The 12,574-nt window shown below is 37.6% G+C and overlaps 1 protein-coding gene across 2 annotated transcripts in view; it reads right to left on the bottom strand.

The window, feature by feature from the left end:
- The window catches only part of APLF (aprataxin and PNKP like factor), an 83,912-nt gene that overhangs the window by 66,909 nt on the left and 4,429 nt on the right, over nucleotides 1–12,574 (bottom strand). For both annotated transcript variants that reach the window (XM_019827312.3, XM_011281125.4), the window contains exon 2: nucleotides 2,271–2,342. In XM_019827312.3, coding sequence (XP_019682871.2) covers nucleotides 2,271–2,342 — 72 coding nt within the window. The remainder of the gene's footprint in view (nucleotides 1–2,270; nucleotides 2,343–12,574) is intronic.

The following is a 12,574-nucleotide window of genomic DNA, read 5'->3' as shown; positions in this document are numbered from 1 at the left end:
GAGAGAGAGAACAAGCAGGGGAGGGATAAAGAGAGAGGGAGAGGGCTTCAAGCTCCATTACAAAGCTGTAATCATCAAGACAGTGTGATACTGGCACAAGAAACAGACACTCAGATCAACGGAACAGAATACAGAACCCAGAAATGGACCCACAAACGTATGGCCAACTAATCTTTGACAAAGCAGAAAAGAATATCCAATGGAATAAAGACAGTCTCTTCGGCAAGTGGTGCTGGGAAAAGTAGACAGCGACATGCAGAAAAATGAACCTAGACCCCTTTCCTGCACCATACACAAAAATAAACTCAAAATGGATGAAAGACCTCAATGTAAGACAGGAAGCCATCAAAGTCCTTGAAGAGAAAGCAGGCAAAAACCTCTTTGACCTTGGCCACAGCAACTTCTTACTCAACATGTCTCTGGAGGCAAGGGAAACAAAAGCAAAAATGAACTACTTGGACCTCATCAAAATAAAAAGCTTCTGTACAGTGAAGGAAACAATCAGCAAAACTAAAAGACAACTGACAAAATGGGAGAAGATATTTGCAAATGACATATCAGATAAAGGGTTAGTATCCAAAATCTATAAAGAACTTATCAAACTCAACACCCAAAAAACAAATAATCCAGTGAAGAAATGGGCAAAAGACATGAATAGACAGTTCTCCAAAGAAGACATCCAGATGGCCAGCCGACACATGAAAAAATGCTCAACATCCGTCACCATCAGGGGAATACAAATCAAAACCGCAATGAGATACCACCTGACACCTGTCAGAATGGCTAACATTACAACTCAGGCAACAACAGATGTTGGTGAGGATGCGGAGAAAGAGGATCCCTTTTGCACTGCTGGTGGTAATGCAAGCTCGTGCAGCCACTCTGGAAAACAGAATGGAGGTTCCTCAAAAAATTAAAAATAGAACTACCCTACAACCCAGACATTGCACTACTAGGTATTTATCCAAGGGATACAGGGATGCTCTTTCAAAGGGACACATGCACCCCAATGTTTATAGCAGCACTATCAACAATAGCCAAAGTATGGAAAGAGACCAAATGTCCATCGATGGATGAATGGATAAAGAAAATGTGGCATATACATATATATATGCCACATATGGCATATGTATATGTATATATACATACATACACATACAATGGAATATTACTTGGCAATCAAAAAGAATGAAATCTTGCCATTTGCAACTACACAGATGGAACTAGAGAGTATTATACTAAGTGAAATTAGTCAGAGAAAGACCAATATCATATGACTTCACTCATATGAGGACTTTAAGATACAAAACAGATGAACATAAGGGAAGGGAAGCAAAAATAATAAAAAAAACAGGGAGGGGGGACAAAAACATAAGAGACTCAAATATAGAGAACAGAGGGTTACTGAGGGGTTGTGGGAGGGGGATGGGCTAAACAGGAAGGGGCATTAAGGAATCTACTCCTGAAACCACTGTTGCACTACAGGCTAACTTGGATGTAAATTTAAAAAAATAAATAAAAATTAAAAAAAAAAAAAAAAGGGGGGGGGGGGAGAGAGAATCCCAAGCAGTACAAACTGTCAGCCAGTCTCACAAACCGTGTGATCATGACCTGAGTCAAAATCAAGAGTCAGATGCTTAACCAACTAAGTCATTCTGGCACCCCCAATCCTGTAACATTTAAGTAACTCTGGTCACTACCCCACTCCCCAAAAATAAACCATTACATAGTTACAGGCTTCCTTATAGGATCTTATTTGTAATATCCAGTTATGAACAAAATCCTAATTTATACATGAACTGGTGGTCATCTTTCACTAAAATTCTAACTATGTAAATGTAGCACTGTCTTATGGGAAAAAAAATACTTTAAATAGTTTAGATTTCATCTCCCAATTATCCTCTGGAAATAAGAAGGATATATTCTGAAATTGATTCTCTATTTGCATAACCTTAGAAAATAAGCCCTCTAACCAGGAGCTGGAAAAAGGTGAGAGACAAAGAGTTAAAATGAGTCATGAATAGGGGCGCCTGGATGGCTCAGTAGGTTGAGTGTCTAGCTTCGGCTCAGGTCATGATCTCCTGAGGTCCATGGGTTCAAGCCCTGCATTGGGCTCTGTGTTGACAGCTCGGAGCCTGGAGCCTGTTTCAGATTCTGTGTCTCCCTCTCTCTCTGCCCCCACCCTCACTCACACTCTGTCTCTCAAAAATGAATAAATGGTAAAAAAAAAAAATTTTTTTTTTTAAATGAGTCATGAATAACATATTTACCGGTTTGATTCGAAGCTGGCCACCGACCACCTCAAGAATTGCATGTCTTCTGGACACTCTCTTGTCTGTTATCTACAGGGGGGAAAAAATAAACATTTCTAATGCAGCTACCTCCATAAAAAAAAAAACCAGTAACAACAACAACAAAAACCCACAGCAATGTTTCTGATATTAGTAGGCTACATATCAAATACTCATTCAGCAACTGTATATTAAAATGATTGTCCTCATTGAACAGATAACAAAACAACTCAAGAGATTAAGGGACCTGCCCAAGATAACAGGAAGAATAAATAGCAGAGCAGAGACTCAAGCTTGAGATCTAACACATCCCAAAATTTTCATGATGGCTTCCATTCAAGATAGACATTTAGTGGAGATTCTCATCAATAAAACTCATAAAATGACAAAAAAAAATGTATACAATGTGTACTTAATAGGAAACTTCTCAAGTACAAGAAATATGTAGCATGTTATAATGACAAAGGTTTTAAAGAGCAGCAGTCTGGTAAATATAAAGGTGTGATGACCAGGTTTGGGGTCAGGCCCACCTGCACTGGAGCTCTGGGGCCATCAGCAGTAGTTAAGAGAACAGGAAGGTGGGAGGGGGAGTGGTGTAAACCAAATATTTACAGTGAGTAAGAGATTATTATTTATGTGTATGTGTGTGTGTGTATAATACAATTCATACACATGTTAATTTTAAAAGGTAAAATACATATATTTGCTTCCCCTTTTGAGTCAACATGCTTTAGTTACACACAAGCACTTCTGCATACCAAAGTTCAGAAATGGCTTGCACTTTAAATCTTGAAATTGCCAACTGAGTCTTCCCTGCAGAACTATAAACATGATGGTTAAGACTGCCTTTGTTATTTGTGGTTGATACATAACGAAAATGTTTCAAGCACCAACTTTACTTAACATCATAATTATGTGGCCCATCTTTTGATTACCTTAGTATCTGTATCACTTCAACTCTGATATTATCCATATCAGTACCAAAATTATCAGTAAAAACAGACTACAGCAATGCCCAGTTCAATTAAACTCTTTAGTTACGCAAAAACTTGCAAAAATGTCAAAGTGCCAGGAATCAGTAGTCATTTTTTTTTTTAACGTTTATTTATTTTGGGGACAGAGAGAGACATAGCATGAACGGGGGAGGGGCAGAGAGAGAGGGAGACACAGAATCAGAAGCAGGCTCCAGGCTCCGAGCCATCAGCCCAGAGCCCGACGCGGGGCTCGAACCCACGGACCGCGAGATCGTGACCTGAGCTGAAGTCGGACGCTCAACAGACTGAGCCACCCAGGAGCCCCAGTAGTCATCTTTTTTAACCAGAGAGCAGTTTCACATATAAGACTATGACTATATAAAAGTAGTAACATCAAGCATCACAGTGGAATGAATTCCACATATGTGAATTTTTGATCGCTACAGTTGATTTTTAGAACATTTTCTAAAATGAAGTATCTTAAAGGTAGCCCATTTAAAATATATACACTATTAAACTAATAATCTACCAGAGAGGGGAGAAGAAACTCGGAGGTTCCTGTATTCTTTCCCATAATGTGCCTTGTGGACATTATCAGGTGATAACGCACTTTACCATTTATAAAAATGATTTATCATTTGCATAGAACTTTCCCTTAAATCTTAAGATTCACCACAATACTGTCATAGCTATTGTTCACATGTTATGAACTTGGGAATTGAAAGTCTAGAGAATTTAAGTAACTTGTGTAGGCCACTCCTCGAGTAGGTGGCCTACAAATCCATATTCATTAATAAAAATAAATATGTGAGAAAAAGAGTCATATATGACTCTACATCTGCATATGATCAGTCAGAAATAGTTTCAAGAAATGAAAATTACTCTGCATCAGGGAGTAAGAAATTTCTAATTCTAACTTGGGTAGTAAGATCTCATTGTGAACTGCAATAATACAAATCGATTTTCTAACCGAGTAACAGACTGCCAAATATAAAATCATGGCAAGCAATGACGGTTCCTGTAATAGTCTAGCTTGGGTTTCTTTATTTTTCAAACCATATTTTTTCAGGAAGCAATAATGGACTTTTCCTATCCCAGTCTTTCTTTGAAGGAGGCTTTCCAGACCCCAGCATGAAAAAAACGTATAAAACGTAAAAAAACGTAAAAAAACGTATAAAAAAACATGACCTCTAGTGGACACATGATTCCACAACAGTGTAATTACATGGCAAGCTGTGCATTTCTATAGTATACCAAAAAAAGTGGGTTTTTTTTTTTGTTTTGTTTTTAAATGTTTACTTATTTATTTTGAGAGATGGGGGGTGGGAGAAGAAAGGGAGGAAGACAGAATCCCAGGCAGGCTCCGCGGTGTCAGTGCATAGCATGACACATGGCTTGAACCTATCTATGAACCATGAGATCATGACCTGAGCCAAAATCAAGAGTCAGACCCTTAACCAGCTAAGCCACCCAGGCACTCCATGTATTATCTTAAGTCTTCACAAAACCTGAGGAGAAGACATTATTACCTTCATTTTCTAAGTGAGAAATATAAGTTCAGAGAGGCTAAGCAACTACTTATAGTTACGCAGCCAATAAGCAGCAGGACCAGGACTTGAACCCGAGGAATCTGATTCTAGGGACAGGACACTCTTGCTTTTAACACTGTATTGCCTCCCTCATTATCATTACATAAAATATATTTTTTTAGATTATTTGCCATCAGCTTAACTATCTAAACTAGAACATACCAAAGAACTGGAAATAAGGTAGAATGACTATTTAACAAGCAAGTAGACATTCTGAGAAAATCAAGCCCTAAATGGAATTCCAGAAGGTCTTGGGACACCTGGGTGGCTCAGTCAATTAAGTGTCTGACTTCGGCTCAGGTCACGATCTCACAGTTTGTGAGTTCAAGCCCCACATCAGGCTCTGTGCTGACAGATCACAGTCTGGAGCCTGCTTTGGATTCTGTGTCTCCCTCTCTCTGCCTCTCCCATGGTGACGTTCTGTCTCTCTTTCTCTCAAAAATAAAAAAAAAACAGTAAAAAATTAATAAAAAAAAAAGAAATTCCAGAAGGTCTTCAGGTTTCCATCTATTCATTTATTCTAATGTCATACCCAAATCTAACAAGCTGTGTTATATGAATTTGCAATTCTCTATTCACAGCAAACAATAAAGTGGATAGGGTTTAACAGGCAGTGCATTAACACTGGGGGAAAATGATTGCTATTGGTCTGTAAGTAGAAAGAGAAAGGCTATGGAAAAGCAAAGAAACCCAAAGACTCAGAAAGAATGTACTGGCTAGAAGCTACAGAGAATAGGGACAAATGGCACAACATACTTCAAAAAGTACTACTTACACTTACCAGGGTCTACTTATTGATTACCCTATTTAAATGAAAATTTCATTTGACAGTCAGACATTTCACATCTTAAGAAAGCCATAAAAATAGTTAAAATAGAGGAATTCCCATTTCCTACCAAATAACTGCAGTCACCTAAATACTAATCACACCATACAAAAAAATCAGAGATCAACAAATAGAACACATAAAACCACCTACATTCCACATGTAAAGCACAACTAGGAGACAGAGATTACCACAAACTTTACATATAGGAGGGGAAAGAAACACCAAATGCAGATCAAGCTTCAAGGCAAGTGATAACTGGGAGGAAGAGAAGAGAGGGAATGAGAACCTAGGGGTGGTGGGGCACAGATAATATCACTCTCAGAAATAGTCACGCCTTGAGTGGGAAATAAAACACATCTCACATCCAGCAGTTCAGTGGTCCAGCAAAACTGGAAACAATTTGGGCATCAATAGGAATAATGGTAACAATGGAATACAAACACTGAATACAAAAATAATCCATGAGTTCACAATGAACTCAAAAAAAGGGCCTGGGGCTAGGGCTGGGAGGAAAAGCCCTTCTTCATAAAAGAATCCCAGCTAATGAAGAAGAAATGATCGAACCAGAAAAATCACTACTTTGCAACTACAAATAACATAACTGACTCAGTAACGGACCAGTGGATGTTAACTTTCAGGTGAAAGCTTGATGAGAAAAAGAATATTCCTGAAGTCCCAAAGCATCATTGCACAGATTACTCACAAAGGGAACTGTGTCTTTTTTGGGGAAGTCTGATAGACACCACCTTTCCCAAGTGACCACCCAACATCGCCAACAACAGCACAAACTCCTAGCTGGGCCTTGTGATAAGCTGCTTCAGTTTCACATCGAATATGTAATATTCTTGCCCAAAATGTTTAACCTGAATCCTATTATATAGAAACAATCAGACAATCAAAATTGTGGGCCTTCTTTAAAACAACTGGCCTGGACTCCTAAAAACATGAATGCCATGAAGACAGAATAGTTCTAGATTAAAGAAGATAACGTTTGATTGGATCCTAATTTTTTTAAATGCTAAAAATGGACATTATTGGAAAAGTTGTGTAAAATTAAATATAGGACCATTAAAATTTACTGTACAATTATAAATTTCTCAAGTGTGGTAAGTTTATATGTATGTACATAACAGTTTATATATATTTATGTATGTATATATACATTTTATATAAAAATGTTCTTGCTCTTAGGTGATACATGTTGACATATTTAAGGATGACGAGCCAAAATCCATACAATGTACCTTCAGAAGGGTTCAGAAAACAATACATATATGAGAAAAAAACAAATATATATGTGTATATATATATATATATATATATATATATATATATATGAGTGTGTGTATATGAGAGATAAAGAAAATGCGGCAAAATGTTACCATTAATTAATCTGCTAAAGACATATTAAGTGTTCATTGTACTATTCTTTCAACTTTTTCTGCAGGTCTGATATCTTTCAAAATGAAAAGTTGAGGGAAAAATAGTTAAAATTTCAAATATGTTGGTGCCTAAAAGGTTTATTATCAAATTACCTAGAAAATGTAGTATATGATTGCTAAATGACATAAATACACCATCTCAGTAAAATTTATTTACAGTCATCTCAGTAAAATTAATAAGATTCTTTCTATAGTAAATTTTTCTAACTTCCTCGCTTGAGACTGGGTACCACAAACTGGTAGCCGATTGGCTACAAATCATTCAGGCTGTTTTTTTTCTCTCAAGTTTTGAAAAGTGTATGCACCCTCCATCTCACCACAGTGGTCAGCACCCCTACAATCTCCCACTGAACACCTTTCACTCTTTAGTGTATGCCTGGCCTCTGCAGGCATTTGAATTTGCAACTTATGATTTGAGGCACACCTTTTTTAAGATTTTAATTTTTTTTTTTAGATATTATTTTAAGTAATCTCTATACCCAACATGGGGCTCGAAATCATAACCCTAAGATCCAAGAGACGCACGTTCCACCAGCTAACCAGCTTGGCAGCCCCAAACTACACCTATGCTTTCAGATGCCAGTTCTTCACACATGACATTGTATACCAGATGCTACTAGTTGCTTGATCAATAGCTATTCATTTCTTTTTCCATACTAATATGTACTCTCCTTTTGTTTAGGCCAACAAGGTACCCATTTAAAAATATCCAAATGCCCAGAACTCCTCGTAGCTATGGACAGCCAAACGACAAGTTCTAGGAAAGGATATGAGAGGAAGTGTGTGTATTAACGACGTTTTCTAGTTTCCGTATCTGATGTTTTAGTATCTGGCACCATGAACTAAGGAAGGACTACCCCAAGGGTTATCAGGTTCTTAGACACAGTAAATGACTCACCTGCAAGTATACCTTTCATATGCAAAATAACCAATCTAAAGTCTGTACCCCCAATTATGGCTTTACCTGGCTCTTATGCTGTGCTAATCGCCCCAGGACTAGGCATCAGACAACTAGGGACAGCCCATACAGCTCAGAGCTCATAAAATTATTCAAAACTAGACCACCCGACACCTGTTTATCTTGCCTTGCCCATTCATTCCTAAGAAAGTTGTGAGAAAGGCTTTCCTGCAGTTCCCCTAGCTCTCTCTGCCTTCTGCCTCCCACCAATCTCACGTGGCCCTGCATGGCATGGTGTGCCTTTCTTTCTCTTGGGAACTGTGAGTAATAAATTATCTTTTCAGTGGCAATCATCTCATGATCTGTTGGCTTCGCCATTCCTGAACAAAACAACAAAATCTCCATTTTAAAACAGTGGAGCTTCTGGAAAGATTATTGTCTTCAAGATAACAAGGAACAGGCTCGAAAGGAGTGGACCTTTTTTTGCCCTGTGCCTTTCTCTTTTCTTCCTGCTTAAATGGGATGCTTCAAAGTACAGCAGCCATCTCGACTGCAGGCATGAATCACGTGCAAAGGATGACCAAGGAGGAACACAGAAGAGCCGGTTCCTTGAGTATCTGCAACAGCCCCGGGCTGACTGCCCCTGAGATTCTCTTACAAAAGAAAAATCAATTTGGTTTGTCACATCTCGGTTACCTGCAGCCAAAAGCAATTATGATTAATATCCTTTACTTCAACAATACTGGACATCTAATAACAAATTTATTTATGTTCAGCCAGTCAGAGAAGGGGAATAGTAGAAAACAGAGAAGCTAACCAAATCTGTGCATTCAAGCACAAGAATTTTTTTTAGTATTAAAAAAACTGCACAGCATACAGCAGGAGCTGAAGCATACGCAGGCTACAGGGTAATGCTGAAATCACTCCTATCCTCTGTTAACAACAGCTGAAATGACAGAAATTCTTCTTCAGACACTACAGAACAAATGTTTTTTACTTGAATTCTTCATACGGTTTCGTGAATGGGGACAGAACTCTGTCTTTTGTATTGATACAATGTGGATCCCTTCTCTTTGATTTTCTGGTTCTGAATTGAATGTTTCCTGATAAGGACAAGTCCTTTCGCCTTGTCTTCATGTCTCATTTTTAAGACATGAAGTTTGTGCTAGAAGAAAAGATAAAGACATGAAAACATAAAAGAATTGTTTGTGAGTTGTTTGACAAATATTTATTTTTGACATCTACTGAAGTCAAACAGAATGAAGATTTTCTTACGCTACTAGCAGAAATGCTTGGATGTTTTGACTCAAGGTCTCTGACCTATTTATTATTTCCAAAATTCTAAAAATAAAAAACAAACCTGAATAAAATAAAAGCAGAAAAGTTACTGGACCCTGAAATAGAATAGACTGGTACCTTTCATTTCATTTTTGCCTATATATATTTACTAAAAAACCAACAACAGTCCATTTTTCTTAAAATGTTTTGCTACAGAAATTTCTGAATATCACAGGCAAGTACAACGTATCTCGTAAATACAATATCCCCATGTAGCCTGGCTCCTATAAACACAAGAACAGAGAAGAGGCAAGATTTGCTTTTTCCAATATGAATTACAGAAGACACCAAAGGGTAAGGTAATAAAATTTTTCTTGTACAATACTTAATAACTTACAGTGCTTTCACACAAGATTGTCTAGTTTGCTCTATTAACAACAAATAAAAAACAGGCAAATTCAAACTTCCACGGTAGAGAAAAATTAAAAAAAAAAAAACCATCTGGTAGGAGATTTGAATCTATATCATGAGAAAATGCATAAACCTAAAGAAGCATAGGCTCTACTTTAGGCATAGTTTGCATAAAATATCTTCCTCAAACTTCTGTGTGTATATGTGGCAAGTACATAAAACTTAAAATTAAGACCCAAATTAAACAGACTCATTGTTGACAAACCTGTTGATGAAGCATAAAAGTTTCATTTCTAGAGTGCTTCCCAGTTACCAGATCCAAGATGCACTCCCCAGAGCTCAATCTACCTTGAGATTCTGTCAAAACATTAGATAAGTCAATCTTATTCCTCAAAAGAGCAAAAGTTAGTTGACACAAGGTGTTTAATGTTACCATACTTGGAATGTACCAAAGGTCATTTTTCTGATATTAACAAAGGGCAAGTTTGAGGAAACAAACATAGGCTCTCTAGAGAGATTCCAGTAAGCTCTCTTTAAAAGGTTATTAAAACACTGGATGTGAAATGGTCTTTGAACTTGTGAAATACTTTCCCATAAGACCAATGGTATAATAGTAGTTAGGCTATCAGGTTACCTCACAACTATCTATTTAATCCACAATACTGATGGAATATGGATCACTTAGATTTTAAAAAGTAAAATGCAATACCTGCTGAGCTCCTAATTCAAGGTTGCTGAATAGCCAGCCAATATGATCAAACTGGGCTGACTTAATGCCACTGAGGTTTCAACTCACCCAACCTGCTTGGCTTGCAATGCTACTTGTGAAGTGAATGCTATACAAAGGTAAGAACATTATCCTCACCATTGATATGAGAGATGGCATCATAATAGAGACAATATAATGAGTAAAAACTTAAGCAGAGCTTAGGAAGACAAAACTGGGTTGAAATCTCCACTTGGGACTTCGATACATTAAAGTTTCTCAATAAAATTCAGTTCAGCAAAAATTTCTTAAAAGACTTATTCTGTGCCAAGCATTCTTAGTGTGTCCAGAAGTGGTTTTCAACTCTGATTTCACAACAGAATCATCTTCAGAGCTTTTAAAAATACAGATACTCAGGGACGCCTGGGTGGCTCAGTCGGTTAAGCAACCGACTTCGGCTCAGGTCATGATCTCATGGTTCGTGAGTTCGAGCCCCTCCTCGGGCTCTGAGCTGTCAGTTCAGAGCCTAGAGCCCGCTTCAGATTCTGCCTCCCTCTCTCTCTCTGCCCCTTCCTAGTTCACACTCTGTCTCTCTCTCTCAAAAATAAAAAACATTAAAAAAAAAAATAAGTAAATAAAAATACAGATACCCAAATGCTACCTACAAGAATCAAAGTGCCAGTGGAAGGAACATAGAGAGAGGTACAAAAGCATGTGAGAAGATGGCATATTCAGGCTGAGTAGTACATGGGAGATAATTTGGAGAGACTGATTTAGAAATCAATATATGTAAAATATACAGGAATATACATACATATGAAAAGTAATTCACTATGCACCTATTAGAATGTCCAAAACCCAAAACACTGAAAACACCAAATGCTGGTGAAGTTGCGGAACAACAGGAAATCATTCATGGATGGTGGGGATGCAAAATGGTACAGCCACATCGAAAGACAGTTGGCAGCTTTTTACAAAACTAAATACACTCTTAACATATGGTCCAGCAATTGAGCTCCTTGGTATTTACCCAAATAAACTGAAAGCTTATGTCTACACAAAAACTTGCACATGGATGGTTGTAACAGCTTTATTCATAACCGCCACAACTTGGAAGTAACCAAGATATCCTTCAGCAGGTAAATGGATAAACTGTGGAACATTCAGACATTGCAATATTACCCATCGTTAAAAAGCCATGAGAAGACATGGAGGAACCTTAACTACCATTACTAAGTGAAAGAAGTCAGCCTAAAAAAGTCTATATTTACATACTGTATAATTCCAACTATATGATATGCTGGAAAAGGTAAATTATGGAGACAGTAAAAAGTTCGGTAGGTTGCAAGGGGTTGGGAAAGGAAGAAAGAACAGAAAGAGCATAGAGGATTTTTAAGGCAGTGAAACTATTCTGTGTAATACTACAATACCTGATATGTGTCATTACACATTTGTCAAAACCCACACAATGTGCACCAGGAGTGAAGCTTTGTGCTAAACTATGGACTTTGAATGATAATGACAAGTCAATATAGGTTCATTGGATATACCAGTGTGGTGCAAGATATCGACAGCGAAGAAAGGTGGGGTGAGGAACAGAGATGAAAACTCTCTGTATTTTGTACTCAATTCTGCCATGAACCTAAGACTGCTGAAAAAAATAAAGCCTATTTTAAAGAAGAAAAATAAATACTGTAAAAGCAAAGTCCATAAAAGTTAAAAGGGGATGGATCAGTGATGTAATGTGATTATCCCACAAGCCTGGTCAGCACTTACCCAATCATCCAATCGGTCATACACTTTCTGTCTCGGACCCGGGAAATCATACATCCACTGAGCCTGAAGGGCTTTTCCCTCTCTACCACCCACTCTCCACCTACCAAACAGCTAACTGTTCTGACACTCCAAAGTCAACTCAATGTCACTGAGTCAGGAAGCCTTCCCTAACCCCTCATCTTAACTGTGGGTTCCTTCCTATACCTCTCTGTATCATGTAACATCCTTTTCTGTTTGGCTCATAGTACTGAAACAAAATTTTTAATTAAATGTGACCTTTCAGAAGTTGGAGGTTGTATCTAAAAATCCAGATTTCTTACTACTCTCCTTTTTTTTTTTTTTTTCATGTTTCTTACTAATCTTGAAAATAACCATAGGAC

The sequence above is a fragment of the Felis catus genome, chromosome A3, assembly GCF_018350175.1.
Source record: "Felis catus isolate Fca126 chromosome A3, F.catus_Fca126_mat1.0, whole genome shotgun sequence".
NCBI classification, from domain to species: Eukaryota; Metazoa; Chordata; class Mammalia; order Carnivora; family Felidae; genus Felis; species Felis catus.
This window is presented reverse-complemented; position numbering and strand designations above follow the sequence as displayed.